Source organism: Chanodichthys erythropterus, chromosome 16 (assembly GCF_024489055.1).
Source record: "Chanodichthys erythropterus isolate Z2021 chromosome 16, ASM2448905v1, whole genome shotgun sequence".
In the NCBI taxonomy this organism is placed as follows: Eukaryota; Metazoa; Chordata; class Actinopteri; order Cypriniformes; family Xenocyprididae; genus Chanodichthys; species Chanodichthys erythropterus.
Genome location: NC_090236.1, coordinates 3,487,501 through 3,511,485, shown reverse-complemented (window position 1 = coordinate 3,511,485; position 23,985 = coordinate 3,487,501). Strand labels below are relative to the sequence as shown.

At 37.5% G+C, this 23,985-nt stretch overlaps 1 protein-coding gene across 1 annotated transcript in view; it reads left to right on the top strand.

Annotated features, from left to right (window-relative positions):
- The window catches only part of myo10 (myosin X), a 58,299-nt gene extending 37,535 nt beyond the window's left edge, over nt 1-20,764 (top strand). Inside the window, exons 24-41 of the mRNA XM_067363175.1 lie at nt 567-600; nt 4,245-5,159; nt 5,769-5,889; nt 7,042-7,285; nt 7,746-7,841; nt 7,953-8,046; nt 8,408-8,463; nt 8,985-9,127; nt 12,117-12,308; nt 12,402-12,559; nt 12,642-12,765; nt 13,271-13,571; nt 14,768-14,975; nt 15,079-15,215; nt 15,526-15,643; nt 17,568-18,023; nt 18,337-18,528; nt 20,023-20,764. Of these exons, the coding sequence (XP_067219276.1) occupies nt 567-600; nt 4,245-5,159; nt 5,769-5,889; nt 7,042-7,285; nt 7,746-7,841; nt 7,953-8,046; nt 8,408-8,463; nt 8,985-9,127; nt 12,117-12,308; nt 12,402-12,559; nt 12,642-12,765; nt 13,271-13,571; nt 14,768-14,975; nt 15,079-15,215; nt 15,526-15,643; nt 17,568-18,023; nt 18,337-18,528; nt 20,023-20,124 (3,691 nt within the window). The 3' untranslated portion in view covers nt 20,125-20,764. The remainder of the gene's footprint in view (nt 1-566; nt 601-4,244; nt 5,160-5,768; nt 5,890-7,041; nt 7,286-7,745; nt 7,842-7,952; nt 8,047-8,407; nt 8,464-8,984; nt 9,128-12,116; nt 12,309-12,401; nt 12,560-12,641; nt 12,766-13,270; nt 13,572-14,767; nt 14,976-15,078; nt 15,216-15,525; nt 15,644-17,567; nt 18,024-18,336; nt 18,529-20,022) is intronic.
- The last annotated feature ends 3,221 nt before the right edge of the window (nt 20,765-23,985 follow it).

Here is a 23,985-nt window from a genome sequence, read left to right as displayed (position 1 = left end):
GTGTATTACTGCCCTCCACAGGTTAAAGTTTGAATTAATTGTTATATACTTGCACTAGCATATTGTATATGACAATTTAGTTTAAACTTTGACCTGCGGTGGGCAGTAATACACTTAGCAGTGTCTATACTGCTGGAATTCAAATAGAGAAGAAGAAGAGAGCTAGTTCAAGATGAGCATTTATGGTTAAAACGTATATAAAATGTTTAATTTCTTTTTTAGAAAATGATCGATGGTTTCCCTAGATAGGACACTTGTTTCTCATCGCCACTTGTTTCTTGTTTTTGGGATCGCTGTAAACTGTAATTTTGACCTTCAACCGTTTGGGCTCCATTGAAGTCCACTATATGGAGAAAAATCCTGGAATGTTTTCATCAAAAACCTTAATTTCTTTTCGACTCAAGAAAGAAAGACATTTCTTAAATTATCAGGAAGTTTTAATTTGAAAGTGAACATCCTTTATATTATTATTATTTGCTTGTACAGTTATCTGTATCATTATACCTATGTTTGTGTTTATAATGTTAGTTTCTAAGTTTGATCTTCTTGTGGTGTTTATTTGTCAGAGAAAGACTGGAACTGGAGCTCCTGGCACAAGCGGTTAGTGAAAAAAAACTATCAATCTATTAATATCTGTCTGTCTGTCTGTCTATCTATCTATCTATCTATCTATCTATCTATCTATCTATCTATCTATCTATCTATCTATCTATCTATCTATCTATCTATCTATCTATCTATCTATCTATCTATCTATCTATCTATCTATCTATCTATCTGTCTGTCTGTCTGTCTGTCTGTCTGTCTGTCTGTCTGTCTGTCTGTCTGTCTGTCTATCTATCTGTCTGTCTATCTATCTATCTATCTATCTATCTATCTATCTATCTATCTATCTATCTATCTATCTATCTATCTATCTATCTATCTATCTATCTATCTATCTATCTATCTATCTATCTATCTATCTATCTATCTATCTATCTATCTATCTATCTATCTATCTATCTATCTATCTATCTATCTATCTATCTATCTATCTATCTATCTATCTATCTATCTATCTATCTGTCTGTCTGTCTGTCTGCCTTTCAATATATAAATATATATATATTTGGGGTTGAACGACTTCAGATTTTTTAAATCGACATTTCTGTGATTAAAGTCGAGTCAAGGCCGGCTAGCCGCTGATGACATTATTAATGAAAAATAAGCCTGAACCTCAAGCTGAGACTCGAATACGAGTCAGCTTGTGCACAGCTACTTTATATGGCATATGACACAGTGCACAAGGCTAATCCTATATAACAGCTTATTTTTATCAGTTCATTTGTCTTTGGGTCATTATATTTCTCACAGATTTCTGCTCGTTTTAAATCAGATACAGAAAAAATAGCACAGTAAAGATTACATTTATATGAATGCATTAGTGAGAGAGCGATTGCATGTGAATGAATTCTACCTGGCAGCGTCTCTCTACTAATAGTGAAGCTGTAGGTTTTAGTTACTAAGAAATATATGCTAGAACTTTTCAGTTTCAAAGTTATTTTATTGGTAAATCACAGAGCAGTGTTGACATTACATTTCTGCGCTACTGAATGTGTGCAAACTGTAGCAAAATAGCTCGAAAGAAATATGAATAATTAATTATAACTAGTTATAATCAATTATAAGTATTTGGATCAGTTAATAGAATTAACTTAATGTAGTAAAATTAATATTACAATCAATTAATCTGTTTGTCCAGTGAACACTCAGTGTTAATTGTTTATAAATTCTAACAAATGTTAATTTCCAGTTTATGGGAAATAACATTCTTACTGTACAATACTATTCAGAGCATGTAGCCAAAATCTGCATGATTTGGGACTCCAGTATATGAGCATGAAACACGGACAACTTTACTTGTGACATGAACAAGACTTTATTAACTAGACTAAACACTTAAACTACTCTAACATTCACACACATACATGCATACAGTTTACAAAGGGAAAGAGAGAGCTTAAGCAGAATACAGGAAAGCAAGAAGTTATAGCATTGTTTGAAATTCAGCAGATCAACAGCCTTGAGCAAACCATCAGTTTAGTTCTAACACGCCCTTCTTTTAAAAAAAAAAAGTGGGGGTGGGGGTAAGGATGCTTAATGTATCAAATAACGAGACTAAGTTTGATTCTTGCATGTCTTGCCCATTTGAATTGAACTGTCCTGATGCAATTTGTGAAGGCTCCCGTTGATCTTTGCTGATGTTGTCTTGATGAGAGAGAACCAGTTGGATTCAGAGGATCTTTGGTGAATGGAAAGACAAAGCCGAAGCCTGGCACAAGCTTGGGGGTCTTTAGAAGTCTTCTAGCTCAGCATAATCTTCACAACAGTGTTTTTCAGTAAAAGAACCCTGTGATCTTGTGATCAGTGATTTTAAAGGTGCCCTAGAATGTTCTTTCACAAGATGTAATATAAGTCTAAGGTGTCCCCTGAATGTGTCTGTGAAGTTTCAGCTCAAAATACCCCATAGATTTTTTTTAATTAATTTTTTTAACTGCCTATTTTGGGGCATCATTAACTATGCACCAATTCAGGCTGCGGCCCCTTTAAATCTCGTGCTCCCTGCCCCCGAGCTCTCGACTATAAAACAAAGTTCACACAGCTAATATAACCCTCAAATGGATCTTTACAAAATGTTCATCATACATGCTGCATGCATGCTTTGGATCATGTGAGTATAGTATTTTATTTGGATGTTTACATTTGATTCTGAATGAGTTTGAAGCTTTGCTCCGTGGCTAATGGGCTAATGCTACACTGTTGGAGAGATTTATAAAGAATGAAGTTGTGTTTATGAATTATACAGACTGCAAGTGTTTAAAAATGAAAATAGCGACGGCTCTCTTGTCTCCGTGAATACAGCAATAAACAATGGTAACTTTAACCACATTTAACAGTACATTAGCAACATGCTAACGAAACATTTAGAAAGACAATTTACAAATTAAAAAATCATTAAAAATATCATGTAATCATGGATCATGTCAGTTATTATTGCTCCATCTGCCATTTTTTGCTATTGTCCTTGCTTGCTTACCTAGTCTGATGATTCAGGTGTGCACATCCAGATGTTAATACTGGCTGCCCTTGTCTAATGCCTTGAAAATGGGCTGGCATATATATGCAAATATTGGGGTTGTACATATTAATGATCCCGACTGTTATGTAACAGTCAGTGTTATTTTGAGATTCGCCTGTTCTTCGGAGGTCTTTTAAACAAATGAGATTTACATAAGGAGGAGGAAACAATGGAGTTTGAAAGTCAATGTATGTCTTTTCCATGTACTGAACTCTTGTTATTCAACTATGCCAAGGTAAATTCAATTTTTGATTCTAGGGCACCTTTAAAGTGTGAAGATGCCACACCCTCTTGAGGTGTCTTAGCCAATAAGGGGTTGTTCCTTTAGAGGGAACTTTTTTACGTGTCTTTGTTCTCTAGCAAGATATTAGCATAAGACATTCGAAGTTTGAGAGAAGAACCTTCTAGATTCTTATAATATTATTGTGTCACATAGTTAGCAGCATGTAACATAAATTACCAATTAGGAAACGAAAGTTGGAGTCCATCGATACCAAACATGCTACCTATGTGATTTTAGTTAACCATAGTATGCAACTCTGAAACAATAATACAAAAAGAGTTCAAAAGAGAGAATTAATACTTAGGCCAAAGCCTATAAAAGGAAAATCATGAGATGGGAAAGGTGTAAATATGTTTATACATTTCTCAAGTGGTTATAAATATAGAACATATAGGATAAAAAGGGTTTATTTGTTGATTATGATTACATGTACAATAAGTTGCTTAACCTGATCACCCTATTGATGTTGAGCATCCAGATGGTATAATCAAACATAACTTGTGGAGCATTCTTGTAGTATGCATTTACTTGTCATTTGGATTTCAAATATTTCTTATCTTGTTGCGCCCTCTATAGGCCATGATCTGTGACTGACTGAGTTATTGATCATGGCCTATAGAGGGCGCAAAAGGATAAGAAATATTTGTAGACTAGTTTGTGCAACCCCTAATATATATGTATGTATGTAATTATATGAGTGTATACAATTCAAGAGTAGACATAAGGTGTACATCTGTTTCTTTTCTATCTTTTTTTAAATGCAGCATTCATAACAAAACCAGCTCAAGTGACACTTGTGTTTGTTGCATGTTGGGTAACACAGTCTTCTTTTCTATGCAGGCGGAGGAGGCTCGAAGATTAGAAGAACAAATGAAAAATGAGCTGATTCAAAACGTATTACCTGAAAGTACCGCACCAGACAGTATTGTACCAGAGAGTAGTCCACTCGAGAATGGCCCTCCTGAGAGCCCTGTAACAGAGAAATCACTGGCAGAGCAGGTGTTTGACGAAGTGTTCGAAGCAGAAACAAACCAGGCATCACAGGTGGAGGAGATCTTGCGTTTGGAGCGTGAGATTGAAGGCCTGCGGCGACAGAAAGAAGCTCAGGAGCAGAGTCTAACTACGCAGTCATTGCATCGTCTGCAGTGGCTGCGTGATCAGGAGCTGCGCAGGCTGGAAGAAGAGGCCTGCAAGGCTGCGCAGCAGTTCCTCACCTCGCTCAACTTCGATGAGATCGACGAGTGCGTGCGTAACATCGAGAGCTCGCTGGGGGGATCTGGTGGCTCACAGCGGGGGGTAGCCAGAGGTGAGGAAGATGAAGTGGATGAAGGTCTGGGAGTGGATGACGGGTTTAAAGACTCACCTAATCCCAGTGAGCACGGCCACTCCGATGGCCAGCGCACCAGTGGAATCCGCACCAGCGACGATTCCTCCGAGGAGGATCCTTATGCAAACGACCGTATGCCCCTGCCCCCAATCCTGCCCATCATCATACCCTCAGCCTTTAATGCTCCACCCTCAAGCAGTGGCTCCACCTACTCTCACGCTGTTCAGGAAGAAGAGGCGGAGCTAATCCCTCCCGATGAAGATTCAGATTACGATGCAGATGATTATGATGGAGGCATCATCATGCGACCTCCCAGCCTCCCACCTCACAATGACTACTGGTCACATGACCACCGCAGCTCCATGGCAACCAGCACCAGTGTCAGCTCAGGGGCGTACCGCTTCAGCTCAGACGGGCCACAATCTTCAGTAAGTTTTTCACACATATTCTGCATGGTTGATGAGACAGATTCATTAAAAGATTCAGGTTTTTTGTAGAGCAGCGATTCCATTTTTGTATTTTAACAACACATTTGCATGTTCAAGGTGCTCTGATGTCATTTGTAAAGAAATGAATAAAAAAAAAAAAATTATTTAGCAAGGACTCAACTTATCAAACAAAAGTGTCAGTAAAGACATTTACAATGTTACAAAAGATTTATACTTCAAATGAATGAATTTTTACTTCAAACTTTCAGTTTATCAAAGAATCCAAACCAAAATCAGCATATTAGAATGATTTCTGAAGGATCATGTGACACTGAAGACTGGAGTAATGATGCTGAAAATTCAGCTTTGCATCACAGGAATAAATTACATTTTAAAATAAATAGAAAACAGTTATTTTAAATTATAATAATATTTTAAAATATTACTGTTTTCATCAAATAAATATATAAAGAATTTCCAAACTTCTAAATGGTAGCGTACATCACATTACTGAAGCAAAAAGAGTTGTGAATGCCATTTCATGACTTTAAAAGCATGTGTTCATGCTTGTGTAATTGCTGATTGTGTGTCCCTGTTTCTTTCCATCAGTTTGAGGACAGTGAAGATGACTTTGAAAGGTTTGACACTGACGATGAATCATCTTACCGGCGGGATTCTGTCTATAGTTGTGTCACTCTCCCCTACTTCCACAGCTTCCTTTATATTAAAGGTAAATAAAGTTTTGTCCACTTCTCCCTCAACACCTCTCCTTTATTATGTTTGTTTAATTATGTGCTTGCAAGACAGTTTAATAAAGTTCATATCACTTGGTCTTCTTTTACAAACTATTCCTGAAGTTAAGTTTTAAGTTTTTTACCTTATTTCAGCTATAGGTGTGCAAAAACAAAAACAAAAACAAAAAAAAAACCTTTATACTTTTTTTTTTTTTTTTTTTTTAAGATCAAATTTACTCTTAAATTGTTTATTGTTTGTAGAGCAGGATTTTGACCAATCATATTTCAGTGGGCAGGGCTACACAGTACAACTCATTAGATATATAAACCAACTGTTTGTGGCAGCCATATCTGATTAGGACAAATAATTGATTTGCTTAGAAGAGACAGATTTTATCACTTTTAATATTTGCATATTTAACACCCAAACATGAAAATTCTGTCATTAATTACTCACCCTCATGTCGTTCCAAACCCGTAAGGCCGTCAATCATTTTCGGAACACAAATTAAGGTATTTTTGATGAAATCCGAAAGCATTCTGACTCGCAATTTAATCACCACTTTCAATGCCCAGAAAGGTACTAAAGACATCGTTAAAATAGTCCATATGACTACAGTGGTTCAACCTTAATTTTATGAAGTGACGAGAATACATGAATGCGAAAAAAAAAAAAAAGAAAAAAAAAATTTAATCAACAATCTCTTCTCTTCCATGTCAGTCAGCCGGCCAATAATGAGTTGCCGTTCTGACATAGAACATGGAAGCACCTACTGCGTCAACTGCGTAGGAGACCGACACAGAAGAGAAGAGATTGTTGATTAAAATCGTTATTTTTGTTTTGTTTTTGTGCACAAAATGTATTCTCGTTGCTTCATAAAAATACGTTTGAAACACTGTAGTCACACTGACTATTTTAAGGATGTCTTAAGTACCTTTCTGGGCCTTGAAAGTGGTGATTAAATTGCTGAAGGATGAACAAAGGTCTTACAGGTTTGGAACGACATGAGGGTGAGTAATTAATGACAGAATTTTCATTTTTGGGTGAAAAAACACTTTAATTGCACTTTGTCTTTGTTGAAATCATTTGCATGCTGAAACTGATTTCATTTACGAAAAGCTTGGATGTGCCTGAATGTGTGTTGCAGGTGGCCTGTTGAACTCTTGGAAGCGTCGCTGGTGTGTGCTCAAGGATGAAACATTTCTGTGGTTTAGGAGCAGACAAGAGGCGCTCAAACAGGGCTGGCTGCTGAAGAAGGGCGGAGGCTCCTCCACACTCTCCCGTCGCAACTGGAGACGCCGCTGGTTTGTTCTGCGACAGAGCAAACTCATCTACTACGAGAATGACACAGAGGAGCGGATGAAAGGCATGCTGGACATGCACGAAGCCAAGTAAGACCTCAGGAAGTACAGTAAACAAAGGTTTCAGGTTCAGTCACAATCAGTGTGACACTAGATCTGAGAGCTACGGTCATGCTCTGTTGTCTTGTTTATAAAAATACTTTCTTTTTTCAGCCTAAAGGCCTATTGATTCTAAGAAAATATTTTTTTTCCCCATACATTTTTCTTTTAAAGCAGTACATAAAGCAGCAAAAAGATGTATTTGGTTATTTATATTTCTCTTTGAACTTTTCACTGAACTGAACTCAACTTAATCTACACTGAAGTGGCTTCAGCTGAATTATGAATGACACTGTTGTCTATTTAGAGCTGCTTTACAGCAGAATTTAATTCTCTTTGCATCACTAATCATTATTTTCCTATTTATCACTCCTTTGAAACAATCAGTAATGTATAAAGCTCTATATTAATGAAGGTGACTTGACTTGTTCTTTTTGTGTTTTTCTATTAGAGAGATTATTGATGTAACAGGGAAGGAGAATGGGATTGACATTGTCATGCCAGGAAGAACATACCACCTTGTTGCAGAAAATGCTGAAGATTCCAGGTAAGTGTGTTTATGTTTTGTGTTGTTTAAACCTGTATGCTTCAAGCCTACTTAGTAAATTTGTAAAACCATTGAATTGAGGTTTTTAATTAGTCTCTGTGTTGTGTGCAGTCATTGGTTTAGCGTGTTAAGTCAGGTGCACATGTCGACAGAACAGGAAATTCGAGAGATGCATGATGAACAAGCAAATCCTCAGAATGCTGTGGTAAGTATTACACACACACATACACACACACATTTTATGGGGACTTTCCATAGACATAATGATTTTTTTTTTTTCTGTTCAAACTGTATATTCTATCCATTAACTCTAGCCCTGCCCCTAAACACAACCCTCACAGAAATCATTCTGCATTTTTACATTTACATTTTACATTTAGTATGATTTATAAGCTGTTTTCCATATGGGGACCAAAAATGTCCCCACAAGGTCTAAAATTACTGGTATTAATATCTTTGTGGAGACATTTGGTCCACACAACGTAGGCTTTACCAGGACCACACACAAACACACTTTTGCAGACAATTCATAAGATATTTAGAAATGATGTTTGTATTTTTCATAGGGCACATTGGATGTGGGAATGATTGATTCTGTGTGTGCCTCTGACAACCCAGAAAGGTAAACCCACACTCTGTTATCTTTGTCTTGTTGCTTTTGAAACAAAAACTTTAAAAGGCAGTTTGGTGGATTAGTGAACTGCACCCTTTTTTTAAATGATTAGTATTATTTTACATTATATATAATATATCTTATATTATTATATTATATATATTATGTACAATTTTTTATTCTTATAATTGCAATTTTGCTTATTATATTTTGCTTTATAATTGTGACTTTCTCAGTTGCAACATTTTGTAATTATTTATATTTATATTTAGTCTTATTCTCATTTTTTTTTTTTTTTTTTTTTTACCGAACTTGTGAACTATGATTATGTTGCCTCTATCACAATTTGCTTGTGATGTTCCTCATTTGTAAGTTGCTTTGGATAAAGGCATCTGCAAAATGAATGTAAATGTTTAAATCTAATTTCACAATAACCATTTTATTTTATATCTGAGAAAAACCATACAGTTGTGTTGTCATGTAGACAATAAAATATTTTAAATGTTTTTGCATTTTTTCTCTTTATCCAGGCCAAATGCCTTCGTTATAATTACAGCCCATCGTGTGCTACATTGCATGGCTGAATCAGCAGAAGAAATGCATCACTGGATTACATTGCTCCAACGCACGAAAGGAGACACACGTGTGCAAGGGCAGGAGTTCATCATCAGGGGTGAGAGGTCACCTATTTGCACAAATCAAAAGCCTTGTTCAGCTGTTAATGGATTGTCTGAAGATTATTTTTACGTTTAATACTTTTCGTTAGTTTTTTCTCACTGTATGAGGATGTTTCATCACTCTTCCTAGTCAGTCACAGAATCAGAGCAAAGCTGGATGTTAAAAATGTTAAGCATTTTTGTGTTTTTTCCCCCTAAAGTTTGCATGCCTGTAACTCAGATATCTTAAAGGTCCAGTAGGTGATCTGGGAAATGCTAACATTAGCCTGCTAGCATTAAAAGCATACGATCCCACCCTCCCTGCAAATCGCCGTCCAAAGCCACTCCTCCTCCAAAACACTGGAATGCACACACACACACGTAGCTGCTCTCGGCAGAGTGTCAAAAGAGACAACTTTAAACTACCTCATGTTTCAAAACACATGATATTACAATAGTAATGAATGTAAACAACTTAGAGAGCTTGTACTTGACTGCTGCAGATTCATTCCGGTGTTGATACTGTTGACATGGATACGCATAATTCCGAGTTTGACTGAACAGCTCTGGTTAGTTGCCATCTCTTAAAGTAGTTATGGCATGAACGCAACATAGGCTTGTTGTTTTAATTCGGTAGGAACTGTAAAAGGTGGCTGCTGTTTGTTTGCGGTGCTCCATCACTGACATCTGTCTGTATAAACTCTGCATAGCATGAAATGCGCTGATGACGTATGATGTTTGCGCGAACAGGGTGCGCGAGGGTATGTAAAAACATATGTTGACAGGCAGATAGGACATCGTATTATTTCATTCGGAACAAATATAATGATTGGATTTACATTTTATTGTCCTACGCCTTCCACAGACAATATATATTTATAAAAATACTGTTAAACATAGTGATTGCTATCAGGATATGAGGAAACACTTAACCAGTATAACAAACAGATGTTTCTGTAGAGAATCACCTATTGCACCTATAATATTCTTTTAGATTTTGGTTCTTAACAAAACCTTTTTGGGGGGGTATCTTCATTTTAAATGCCCTTTAAATTTTACATTTAAGAATTTTACAAAATAGTGGATTACTGTGGCATTTAATACACTGCGTTCCAAATTATTATGCAAGTGACATGTCAGTAAGATTTCAGTAGAATAAACATTTAGATTTTAGTTTTTCTAAGATAATGTTTGTTTGTTTATTTATCCATGTCTTTTTAGATAACTGGTATCGATCTCAGACAAAATAATTTGTCTATGGAAACCCTACTTAGATGTTGTTCCACATTATTAAGCAAGTCACAATTCTCATGCAATATGGGGAGGAAGAAAGATCTTTCTGAAGATGAAAAGCATTAAATGGTGCAATGTTGTGCAAAAGGCATGAAAACAACTAATATTTTTTAAAAACTGAATGGAGATTATCAAATTATCATACGATTTGTGAGTGACTTAGAGCACAGCAGAACGCGGTCAGATAAAGATTAAGTTCCTGTCAAAAAAATGACTTGTATTAAAAGGGCAGCTATAAAAAAAGCTAGTGTTGAGCAGCAAACAGGTAATTGAAGCTGCTGGTGTCTCTGGAGTCTCAAGATGCTCGCCACGCAGGCTGGCAGTTGTGTGTAAAGATGCATTTTAGACACCACTAACCAAACCTCACAAAGAGAAACATTTACAGTGGGTGTAGAAATACATGAAAACTCATTTTTTAAATAGTTTTATTCACTGACTAATGCCGTACTACAATGGATGGTCTAAACGGATGGATTTATGGATGGTTTGTGAATGGCCACCACGTTCCAACAAGACTGCGATGTCAGCAAGGAGCTGGTGGGTGATGATATGGGCTGGAATATTGGGAAGTGAGATGGAAGGTCCCTTTAGTGTCTCTGAGGGTATTAAAATGACTTTTGCAAGATATGTGAAGTTCATAACTGGCCATTTTCAGCTATGATATAAAAAGGAGGATAGTGCCTTCTGAAATACAATGCACTATCCCATGCTGCAAAAAAAACACCACAGCAATAAAACTGTTTGAAAATGTATTTCTAAACCCACTGTAAATGTTTCTCTTTGTGAGGTTTGGTTTGGAGTGGCTGAAATGCATCTTTACGCACAACTGCCAGCCTGCGTGGCGAGCATCTTGAGACTCCAGAGACACCAGCAGCTTCAAATACCTGTTTGCTGCTCAACACTGGCTTTTTTTTTATAGCTGCCCTTTTAATACAATTAATTTTTTTGACAGGAACTTTCATTATTAAGCCTTTATCTAACCGAGTTCTGCTGTGCTCTAAATCACTCACAAATCTTATGATAATTCGATGATCTCCATTCAGTTTCACACAATATTAGTTGTTTTCATGCCTTTTGCACAACATTGGACCATTTCATGCTTTTCATCTTCAAAAAGATCTTTCTTCCTCTCCATATGGCATGAGAACTGTGACTTGCTTAATAATGTGGAACAACCTCTAAGTAGGGTTTCCATAGATCTGACAAATTATTTTGTCTGAGATTGATACCAGTTATCTAAAAAGACATGGATAAATAAACAAACATACATTTTCTTAGAAAAACTAAAATCTGAATGTTTATTCTACTGAAATCTTACTGATATGTCACTTGCATATTTAATTTAATAATTTGGAATGTGGTATATTTTGACTTTCATTACTAATGATTAACTAAAATATTAACAGAATTAAAAAATTGAGCTGGGGACCTATGGTTGAGTTGACACACGGAATGATTGATTTGATATTGAACATATTGTCCTCTTTTTGGATTAATTATATGTAATATATATTACATACTTGATGGTTAATTTAGTGTTTAGACAAATAAAGAATGAAGAGAAAAGATGGCTTAGACCACAATTACATGTTTTAATGTTGACTTTCAAATCAACACCACCACGTTAGGATGCCTTCATCTACAAACTGAATTTAAAATGTGAAAATATGTCAAATCTCTCCCTTCTGTTTCTCTCTCTGGTTTGGTTTCCAGGTTGGTTGTATAAAGAGATTCGGGGCAGCAGTCGGGGGAATCTTAAGCTGAAGAAGCGCTGGTTTGTGCTGACTCACAATTCTGTGGATTATTATAAAAGCTCAGAGAGAAACGCTCTTAAACTGGGCTCTTTAGTGCTTAACAGCCTCTGCTCCGTGATCGTTCCCGATGAGAGAGTCTTCAGAGAGACCGGTAAGCACACACATACATACACATAAACAGTAGAGTATACCAAAAAACATTTACATCTTTCTCAGACTCTATACTATATTTGTGTGCCTATAGGCTACTGGAACGTGAGCGTATTTGGTCGTAAGCATTCATACAGGCTGTACTCTAAGCTGCAGACAGAGGCTAGTCGATGGGCCAGCGCTGTACAAACCGTCATTGACGGCAAACCACTCATCGATACACATACACAGCAACTTATACAGGACATCAAGGTAACACGCACACAATTGCATATGCATTTATGTTTTTTTAACACAATTTTACTGAAATGCTGTTGTGATTGTTTGTTTTCAGGAGAACTGTCTTAATTCAGAGGTGGTGGAGCAGATCTATAAGAGGAACCCAATACTGCGTTACACACACCACCCTCTACATACAGCCCTCCTGCCTTTACCCTATGGAGATGCACAGCTCAGCTGTGAGTGAAACACACACACACACATTTAGAATACACATAATATTTAGTATTATTATCAATTTGACTGCACTGAAACTATAGAATGAAATCAAAACTTGAGCTGGATAATGATAATTGTCTTCTGTAGAGCCACTTTATAGCTGAATCAAATTTGTTTCATTATTGATGTACTCTGCAACTCAAACACTTATTAAGCTGAATTGAATCAACATCGAACTGACTTGAGCTGAATAATGGCACTATTATCATTTGTAGAGCTACTTTATTGTTAAACTGAGTTTTATTCATAACTAATGAACATTCACTTTGTTATTAAACTGAATTGAATCAACATTGACAATTGAGGTTGTTTCATAATTAATCAACTTTGCAACATCTACACTGTTATTTTTCTGTTCATTAATATAAAGCTGCATAGAAGCAATCTGAATTTTAAAAGTGACTTGACAAATATGTTCTAATACACCCTAATGGTAATAATCACTCTGTATATTCATGTTTTTAGCTGACAAGGGGAGAAATTACGGAACGCTCCAGGCTGAGGCCCTTAAGCTCTTCAATGTTCTTCATCAGCTAGAGGCCGAAGACAGTCCCATCCCTCACATCCAGGGGCTTCTGCAGACGGCTCATGACCTACGACCCCTGAGAGATGAGCTCTTCTGCCAGCTCATCAAACAGACAGCACACCACCCGAAACCTGCTGGCCCCGCCCACATCAGTGGCTGGCGAGTCATAGCCTGCATGTGCTGCACATTTAGCCCCGCCTCCAGAAGTATTCTCAAATACCTGAAATTTCACTTGAAGAGGTCAGTGAGCATGTGTGTTTGTATTTTGACTATTTTGTCCTGTCAGAATTCCATAGGGTTATAAAAGAGATAAATAAGATAATAATATAAGATCAATACTTGCTTACTGCATACTGCACAGTAGAGTACACTACCATTCAGTAGTCAGTAAGATTTTTTTTATTCAGCAAGGATGTATTAAATTGATCAAAAGTGACAGTAAAATCCATTAAGAACTTTCAATTCATTAAAGAATCCAAAAAAAAAAGTATCATGGTAGAAATAAAAAATATAAAGCAGCACAACTGTTTTCAATATTGATAATAATCAAATCAGCATATTAGAATGATTTCTGAAGGATCATGTGACACTGCGACTCAACGTTGCCATCACAGGAATAAATTACATTTTAAATTGCAATAATATTTCACAGTATTACTGTTTTTACTTCAATCAAATAAATGTAGCTTTGGTGAGCATAAGAGACTTACAAAAATATAAAAAAAATCTTCCTGACCACAAACTTTTGAACGGAAATGTATTTACTATTTATTATGTGATTTAGTATGTGAAACAGAAACAATAAATCTGAAATCAAACAAAAGTACACAACATTGTCACATGACCTTGTTACATTGCATGTTTAATTTGGTGAATGGTGTCTAATTATCATCTTGGAAATAAATACTGTTATTTTGCTTTTTTAAATCATAATTTGTGTAAAAGTTTTGCAGTCTGATCAAATAATGAGTCAGAAGGACCTCCAAAATAGGACCAATATTAAAATTTGGGCCAATATGACAATAACCAATAAATAGTTTATGAAAATTCTATATTGTTTTGTCTTAATAAATGAAAAATAAAACACAAACTAAAATCAATTATTTTAAATATAGAAGTGAACTGAGGAATAACAACATTGAACATGAAAAACATTATGAAAAATTAGATATTCATGTTGAGATTCGCAAAAGATTACTTTTAATGTTTTATTAAATTATTCTTTTTTTTAAAGATTATCTTCAAAGGTGAGCATCAGGTGACAACAAAGGTCATTTAAATTTAAAAATCGAAGAAATTCACAACTATATGTTTCTGATATATTTTGCATACCTATGAAAAATCATGGTTGATTACGCCATTATGAACGTAACCAATAAGAGGGAGATGAAGAGATTTATCCATGTTACCAACTGATTAGGTTGTTTTCTACTCAGGACACGAGAGCTGTACCCAGGCACTGAGATGGAACGGTATGCTACATTCTCCCAAGACGCCTTGCGGCACATGCGTGGACGCGAATACGTTCCTTCACAGGAGGAGCTGAGGGCCATACTGAGCAGACAGGAAATGACATCGACAGTTTACTGCCATGGTGGCGGGTCCTGCAAAATCACAATTAACTCACACACAACTGCAGGAGAGGTATACAACACATAAAAAAACATCCACACACACACATATACATATGAGCTTCAGACTTACAGTAACCGTGTGTGTGTGTGTGTGTGTGTCTTATGGTCTTTAGGTGGTTGAGAAGCTGCTGAAGGGTCTCTCCATGGAGGACTGTAAGAACATGTTCGCTTTGTTTGAACATAATGACAACACAGACCGAGCCATAGAGAGCAGGACTGTGGTGGCCGATGTCCTCGCTAAGTTTGAGAAGTGAGTCTCACCTCAAATCACCATATGTTAAAATTATATAAATATTTATATATTATATATAAATTATATTATTCTTTCTTTTTAATTAATGCACAATGTATACTATTAAAGCCATGAGTATAGAACACTTAATCTGATGTAAAATAATTTAAAGGTGCTATAAAATGATTTAAAACTCTGCCCTATAAAGACATTTGAGCAAACATAAATACATTAGAGGCAGAGGGTGTTTTCTGATTGGCTAAAAAATGAGTGGGTCGACAATCCGTCTAAGGCTGGTAAAATCTCTCTCTCTATTTTTCTCATTCAGGTTGGCAAATAAAGGACAGGAAGGAGAGGGCTGGAAATTTTATTTCAAGCTTTTCTGTTTCTCAGAACCCGAGAGCGTTCCTACTGACAGTGTGGAGTTTGCATTCATGTTTGAGCAGGTCTGGTTTAAAATCTGGCCTAAAAACACAAATAATAGGGCTGTCAATCACTTAAATCTGTATACATTTATATTTATTATTTAATCACATATACAAATAATTGCAGAGAAAATTACATTATTGTGGCAGCTGAAAGCATTGTGTAGTCATTACCAAAAAAAAAAAAGTCAATATATGGTCTATTTTTTAGTCTATATGCACAAATGCATGGTCTCACTATTTTCAGAATCTCACATCTACAGCACCACATTTTTTAAAGGGTTAGTTCACCCAAAAATGAAATTTCTGTCATTACTTACTCACCCTCATGTTGTTCCAAACCCGTAAGTCTTTCGTTCATCTTCAGAACACAAATGAAGATCTTTTTGATGACAGAATTCTGTCAGATTTCCTTTCATAGACTGCTTTTGCAACTGACACTTTGACGCGTCAAAAAGTTCATGAAGAAGAGATCGGAAAACTAATCCATATGTATTGAGGGGTTTGCTTGTTATGATGAACATATTTAATTTAGGCTTTTACTCGCATGTAAACATTGATCAGTGAACATAAACAGAACCTGAATAAATCACAAGAACAAACCTCTTCCGGAAGCTCCAACATGCTGCGTAACCAATGAGGTTCATTCTCGTGTCGGGTCGGAAAAGGTTTGTTCTTGTACGTTATTCAGGTACGGTTATGCTTCTGCTTATGTTCGCTGATCAACCTTTACATGCGAGTAAAAGCCTAAATTAAATCTGTTTATCATGAAAATCGATCAAGTCTCTTCAAAAAATTTGGACTAAACCGCTCAATTCACATGGATTAGTTTTACGATCTTTTTATGAACTTTTTGAAGCGTCATAGTGGTCGTCAATGGAGGGACAGACATCTCAGATTTCATCAAAAAGATCTTAAAAGGGATAGTTCACCCAAAAATGAAAATTTGATGTTTATCTGCTTACCCCCAATGCATCCAAGATGTAGGTGACTTTGTTTCTTCAGTAGAGCACAAATGATGATTTTTAACTCCAACCGTTGCCATCTGTCAGTCAAATAATAGCAGTGGATGGGAACTTCTACTATAAGAGTAAATAAAACTTGCTTAGACAAATCCAAATTAAAGCCTGCGGCTCGTGACGACACATTGATGTCCTAAGACACGAAACGATCGGTTTGTGCGAGAAACCAAACAGTATTTATATCATTTTTTAACTCTAATACACCACTATGTCCAACTGCATTCATCACTCGATTCGTTTGGTCTCACAGCGGCAGTGATGTATCGCTCTCATTGAAGTATATGCGCGAGACATCACTGCTGCTGTCAGAGCGCGATCAGACCAAACGAATCGAGTGATGAACGCAGTTGGACATAGTGGTGTATTAGAGTTAAAAAATGATATAAATACTGTTCGGTTTATCGCACAAACCGCTCGTTTCGTGTCTTAGGACATCAATGTGTCGTCATGAGCCGCAGGGTTTAATTTGGACTTGTCTAAGCAAGTTTTATTTACTCTTATAGTAGAAGTTCCCACTGACTTGCATTATTTGACTGACAGACGGCGACGGTTGGAGTTAAAAATCATCATTTGTGTTCTACTGAAGAAACAAAGTCATCTACATCTTGGATGTGCTGGGGGTAAGCAGATAAACATCAAATTTTACTTTTTGGGCTAAACTATCCCTTTAATTTGTGTTCCGAAGATGAACGAAAGTCTTACGGGTTTGGAATGACATGAGGGTGAGTAATTAATGACAGAATTTTCATTTTTGTGTGAACTAACCCTTTAAGATCATGTGTCATCACATTCTGCTTTATTCTGTTGGTCACACACAAATACACACTCAATCATGCATGTACACAGATTTTTAATAATAAATCTATTGACGGTCAAGCCAAAAACAGATTTTTTAGGGTGATTTCTTGCTTTCTCTCACTCAGGCTCATGAAGCTGTCATTAGGGGTCAGTATCCTGCCCCAGAAGAGACCTTGCAGTTTCTAGCTGCTCTTCGGTTACAGTATTTGTTGGGAGACTACACAACGCAGAGCGTCTTGCCTGAGTTGGAGCAGGTGTTCCCCATGGCCCGTCTGCGTGCTCGAGTACAGCAGTCGGCACGGTGCTTCGCATCTGCCACACCATCCACAGACAGAAAGAGAGGTAGTTTCCTGGAAGGCACGCTGAGGCGGAGCTTCCGAGGGACACTGGGCCGACAGCGTCAAGGGGAGGAGCCTGCAGCCATAGAGGCATGGCTGCAAGATGAGAAGGCGGGGCTGAGAAGTTGTTTGGTGGAAAAATGGCGTAAACTGCAGGGGATGGAACAGGAGCAAGCCATGAAAAAATACATGAGTCTCATCAAGGAATGGCAGGGATACGGCTCCACCCTCTTTGATGTGGAGGTGAGAACTCACACACATTATGAGGACATTCCACAGGCATAATGGTTTTTATACTGAGCTAATAACATTTTCTAGTCCCTTACCCTAAATCTACCTGTCACAAAAACATTCTGCATTTTTAATAAATCATTTAGTATGTTTATTTAGCCATTTGAATTATGAGGACTTTGCTTTGCAATGTAGGGGGCGTGGCCTGAAACCTGAATACACACTTCAATAAAAGGATTTTAGGTCTTCATTATGTAGTTCAAACCAGTACACTCACTTATGCTCAGCCAGCAGGGTCACTGAATAAAATCTCTCTGTGCATCAGTGTGTAGACGGTGTGTATCCTGGAGAGCTGTGGTTGGGCGTGAGTCGTAAGGGAGTGTGCGTGTACAAGCGTGGAGAGGCGTGGCCTCTGGAAGTGTTTCTCTACGAGGTCATTCTGTCCTTTGGTGCACCGCAGCCAAACATCTACAAGATCAGCGTGGAGGGACGAGAGCTGCTCTTCAACACTAACATGGTACAGACTTTTCTCCATGCTTCTACAATAAGCAACACTAACATTTATAGTAACTTAATTATCCCTTCATCGGTCAAATTTGTGATTTGAATCATTTGAGTTAACTTGAGTTGTGTTAACTCAAGACTGAATGATTCAAACATTTAACTCATCAGTTAGTTTTTAGTTCTTAGCTTGAGAATTGCAGCAATTGAATCAGTCCATTCATGAATGAATCATTTAGTGTGGTTTTTGAACCAATTCAACAGCTCCATTGGAGAAAAAATTAATCATGATGATTCTTAATGAATCTGATATCATTATCACATCTCAAAGCGAGTCTTGAGTTCTTTACTTTGACATAACATGGAATGGTATTTTTTTCTGAAATGAAGTTGAGGAAAAAGTAATATACAATGCATTGATATGCAGTGGAGTAAATGTTTCCCAAACTGAATACTTGAATACAGATATTTGATGCAATGTACTTATCGTGTTCATATTGTATTACAAAACACATTTGCTGCTATTGAGGTGGGATACAGATAAGGTTAGAGACAGGTTTAGTGGTATGGGTAGGTTTAAAGGGATAGTTCATCCAAAAATGTAAATTATGCCATGATTTACTCACTCTTTCAGACAAACGCAATCGGAGATATATTTAAAAATATCCTTAGTCTTCCCAGGTTTATAATGGTTGTAAATGGGGGGCCGTGTTTTAAAGCCAAAAATAATGCATCCATCCAAGTAAAAATAACCATATTTAAAACTTTATAAATTCAAATAACTAGCTTCCGGTGGATGACCGTACACAGAATGCGCAAGTCGACTTGCACCAAATGAGTAATCATCTGACGCGATGTATGAAGCAGGATGTAGGAGTATTGCAAGCTTAGACGCCTCTCGCGGTTCAAATAGGGTTGTGCAACAAATTTAAGTTCCTCTTCTCTTATATTGACATCCTCCAACATTTCTCTTTAAAAATGATCGTTTTAAGACTTGTTTTGCTCTATCCTCTGTGCCTCTGGGTTCGTCATTACGTTGTGCGTCAAGTCAAAGGACAAATCCGCTGGAAGCTAGTCATTTGAATTTGTAAAGTTTTAAATATGGATATTTTCCTTACAAAAACGCATCGCTTCGCTTCAGAAGGCCTTTATTATTCCACCGGAGTCGTATGGATTATTTTTTTTTTATGGATGGATGCCATGTTTTTTGTTTTTGTTTTTTGGCTTCAAAACGCAGCACCCCATTCACAACCATTATAAACCTTGGAGGACTAAGGATATTTTTTAAATATATCTCTGATTGTGTTCATCTGAAAGAAGATCGTCATATACACCTAGGATGGCTTGAGGGTCAGTAAATCATGGGATAATTTTCATTTTTGGGTGAACTATCCCTTTAAGGGTGGGTTAAGGTGTAAGGGATGGGTCAACTAATTCAGAATAATAATAAAAACTTTAATAGTTTATCAGTGATATTAAAATAACACTGGTTATTTGTGTGTCTCTGCAGGTGATGGACATCGCAAAGCTCATGAAGGCTTACATCAGCCTTATAGTGAAGAAACGTTTCAGCACTTGTCAATCCATCAGCAGCCATGGCAGCAACTGGTGATCTCTCACCCCCTTACAAACTATTTTTGTAAATGTGCCTTTGAGGATAAACGTCAGCAAAATGTTTGATCACTAAAAGAGTGACCCTTCAATGCTGAGTGCAAAAGAACCAAAGACAATATCATGAGACACTTTCATAACAGACACTGTCATGTTCCCACAGGCACACACATTCAGTTGTTGTGCTTAAAACTGTGCCACATGTACATCTGTTCACCGAGCCCCATATTTTACGTTGTATTAACATTTTAAATCAAGTCCAGTTGCATTTCTTTGGAATTCTGCAGGCAGAATGTCCAGCCCCTGAAATAACCAGCACTCATGTCCAGTGCCTTTAAAAACACACACACACACACACACACACAGAAATATATACACATATGCAAACACACAGAGTGCCCTTTAAGTCTGTTTTATATGTGACAGTGAATATGTGCAATGTTTATATTGTATATTATATAATTCCGAGAAGCTGTATATTTTATAAACCTTTATAAACTGCAGGATTGTGATAATACTATTGGATTTACTCCCTCTGGTCCTATTATTTTTCTACTCTAAGCCTATAAAAACACTAAAACAACAGGAAAATCTTTCTCATTTTGTATCTTTAATGTGCATTAGTTTATAGGCAATAAATATAACAAGTCAAAGACTCTTACATTCATTGAAATTTTCATCCACATTCCCTTTGCAGCGCCGAACAGATTTCTCTGACAGAAAAACATCTCATTTAACACTTTGTATATCTCGGTGACATCTGAATGAAATCTTTTGTAGACTATGCTAATCAGTTAGCACCAAGTCAAGAACGCTGGTCAAGTTTCCAGAGCTTAAAACTATGCCAAAATGAAAACAATGTGCCCAGATGCAATCAGCAGACTTATTTTCAGTGCGGATTTTGGGTGAAAATCTGCAGAATGTATTTGCATTTTCTATGTAGACTTCTTTTAAGGTATTTTAAGAAGGCTTTCAATGTGCTTATGATGTTAAACATACATTTGTAATTATTTCACTCCTAACATTTTATATTACATATATATCCATCTTAAGTAGCTTCTGAAATCACTCACCCAGGGTTTGGTATCTTAAGCGTACAATGATTACCAGCATCACACAGTTCACTGCAATATCCAACCACCAACTCCATTGCTTCATGAATTTTGTATGAGTCTAGACTAATAGTCCAAAGTCAGTTTGTTTTTTGCTGTAATACACACAACGTGAGATGTAGGGCACTTAAGCATTGGCAGATGACAATGTGTAAGATCTTTCTGAGGGTCATTTAAAATCATGTGGGAATAGAGTAAAATGGTAGCTGGACTCACTCGTATGAATTTCATATTAACAGATGCCTACAACAGAATGCATTGAAGCAAAAGTTAATCCCATTTGCAATCCCTTGTTTTTCCTGTACTTCCCTGTGAAATTAATGTATTCTCAGCATCATCTGGCTTAGCATTAAGTTATAGTTCACCCAAAAATGATCATTTTAGACTTCTGAGAGGTCATTCACACAGAACGCGTCTATGTGTCTAAAAACGAAATAGAAATAGGCAAACAGCAGAATTGATAGATACGAGTTTTGACATGGAAAAAAAGAAAATAAGATAATGAGTGCCTCCTCTGTCATGCTGCCTTCAAATAAAACAGCTATCATGCCAACTTGCTACAGTAAACAGAAGCTTGCAACGCTTGCCCCGCCTCCGAGTTCTTCTGATTGGTCCACTGTTTTGGAACTGACATTGATGAGCTGCGCTGCGTGTAAAAGTTGAAATTCATTTAGTCTTAAAAACACGCTCATGTGCGAGGCACTGCAAAAGACGCGAGACGTGAGCGTAACGGTCATGCACGTCCGTCAAGCACGTTTACATAGAAAAACAATAGGAAAGTAGAGCATTGGAACAGAAAAACGGTGTGAATGGCCCCTAATTCGTGACCGGTGTTTTGTTTTGCTCTCTCCTCTGCGTTTCCGCGTTCATCATTACGTCATGAGCCAGGTCAGAGTACACTCTTCCGTCTGTCGGAAGCTAGTTACTTTAAGTTTTAAATATCCATATTTTTCTTAGACAAATGTATCGCTTTACTTCGGAAGGCCTTTATTAGGCCCAAATCAGACAGAGCACGTTTTTTGCAGTGCGAGGCGCCTTTTTTAAATTGTTTTCTATTGGCAGTGAGCGTTTTGTGCACTGTTTATGCACCCCGGGCGCCTCAAGTTTTAGCCGCCTGCTGCGCCTCGCGTTTTTGCAGGAGCACTCCGAGCGCATGAAGTTGGAAAAAATAAACACTGCAGAAAAGCGCCCGATGTCATTCACGTTTTTTTCCATTGTCCAATCGAATGAATGGAGAGGCGGGCCTTCCTTTGTGCTTACGAAACTTTACAGTTTCTTGGACACTGCAATGATGGAGGACAAACTTGTTGTGGCTGTCGCGGGTTACCCGGAGCTGTATGACTTCACAAACCGCAAGTCAATAATATGTAAATAATATTTAACAGCAAACCAAAGAGAGCTCGCACTACACTGACAGGACAGCTGATTCAGTGGTTGCCTAGCAACATAAAAAGACGCAGCGCACTGCTCTTTTTTTTTCTAAAATCAACCCAAAAAAAGGCAGTGCGGTGTGCCGTTCTGTCTGATCGGGGCCTTAACCCTGGAGCAGTTATTGATGGATATTTGTACTTTTGGGGCTTCAAAATCTCATCCTCTATTTACTGCCATTATAAAGCTTGGAAGAGACAGGACATTATTTAATATACACTAAATTGACAAAAGTATTGGGACACCCCTCCAAATCATTGAATTCAGGTGTTCCAATCACTTCCATGGCCACAGGTGTATCAAATCAAGCACCTAGGCATGCAGACTGCTTCTACAAACATTTGTGAAAGAATGGGTCGCTCTCAGGAGTTCAAGTGTGGTACCGTGATAGGTTGCCACCTGTGCAATAAGTCCATTCATGAAATTTCCTCACTACTAAATATTCCATGGTTAACTGTTAGTGGTATTATAACAAAGTTGAAGCAATCGGGAACAACAGCAACTCCACATAAAATCACAGAGCGGGTCAGCGCAGACTGAGTTGCACAGTGCGCAGAAGTCGCCAACTTTCTGCAGAGTCAATAGATACAGACCTACAAACTTCATGTGGTCTTCAGATTAGCTCAAGAACAGTGCATTGAGAGCTTCATGGAATGGGTTTCCATGGCCAAGCAGCTGCATTCAAGCCTTGCATCACCAAGTGCAATGCAAAGCGTCGGATGCAGTGGTGTAAAGCACGCCAAAACTGAACTCTAGAACGGTGCTTGCCTGACTGCATTGTGCCAAGTGTAAAGTTTGGTGGAAGGGGGATTATGGTGTGGGGTTGTTTTTCAGGGGTTGGGCTTGGCCCCTTAGTTCCAGTGAAAGGAACTCTTAATGCTTCAGCATACATTTTGGACAATTTCACGCTCCCAACTTTGTGGGAACAGTTTGGGGATGGCCCCTTCCTGTTCCAACATGACTGCACACCAGTGCAGAAAGTAAGGTCCATAAAGACATGAGTGAGTTTGGTGTGGAGGAACTTGACTGGCCTGCACAGTCCTGACCTCAACCCGATAGAACACCTTTGAGATGAATTAGAGCGGAGAATGTGAGCCAGGCCTTCTCGCCAACATCACTGCCTGACCTCACAAGTGCGCTTCTAGAAGAATGGTCAAAAATTCACACTCCTAAACCTTTCCAGAGTTGAGGCTGTTATAGCTGCAAAGGGTGGGCAAAGAATGGGATCATGGGAAGTTCATGTGCACGTAAAGGCAGCCGTCCCTTTTGGCAATATAGTGTAACTCTGATTGTATTTGTCTGAAAGAACAAAGTCATATACA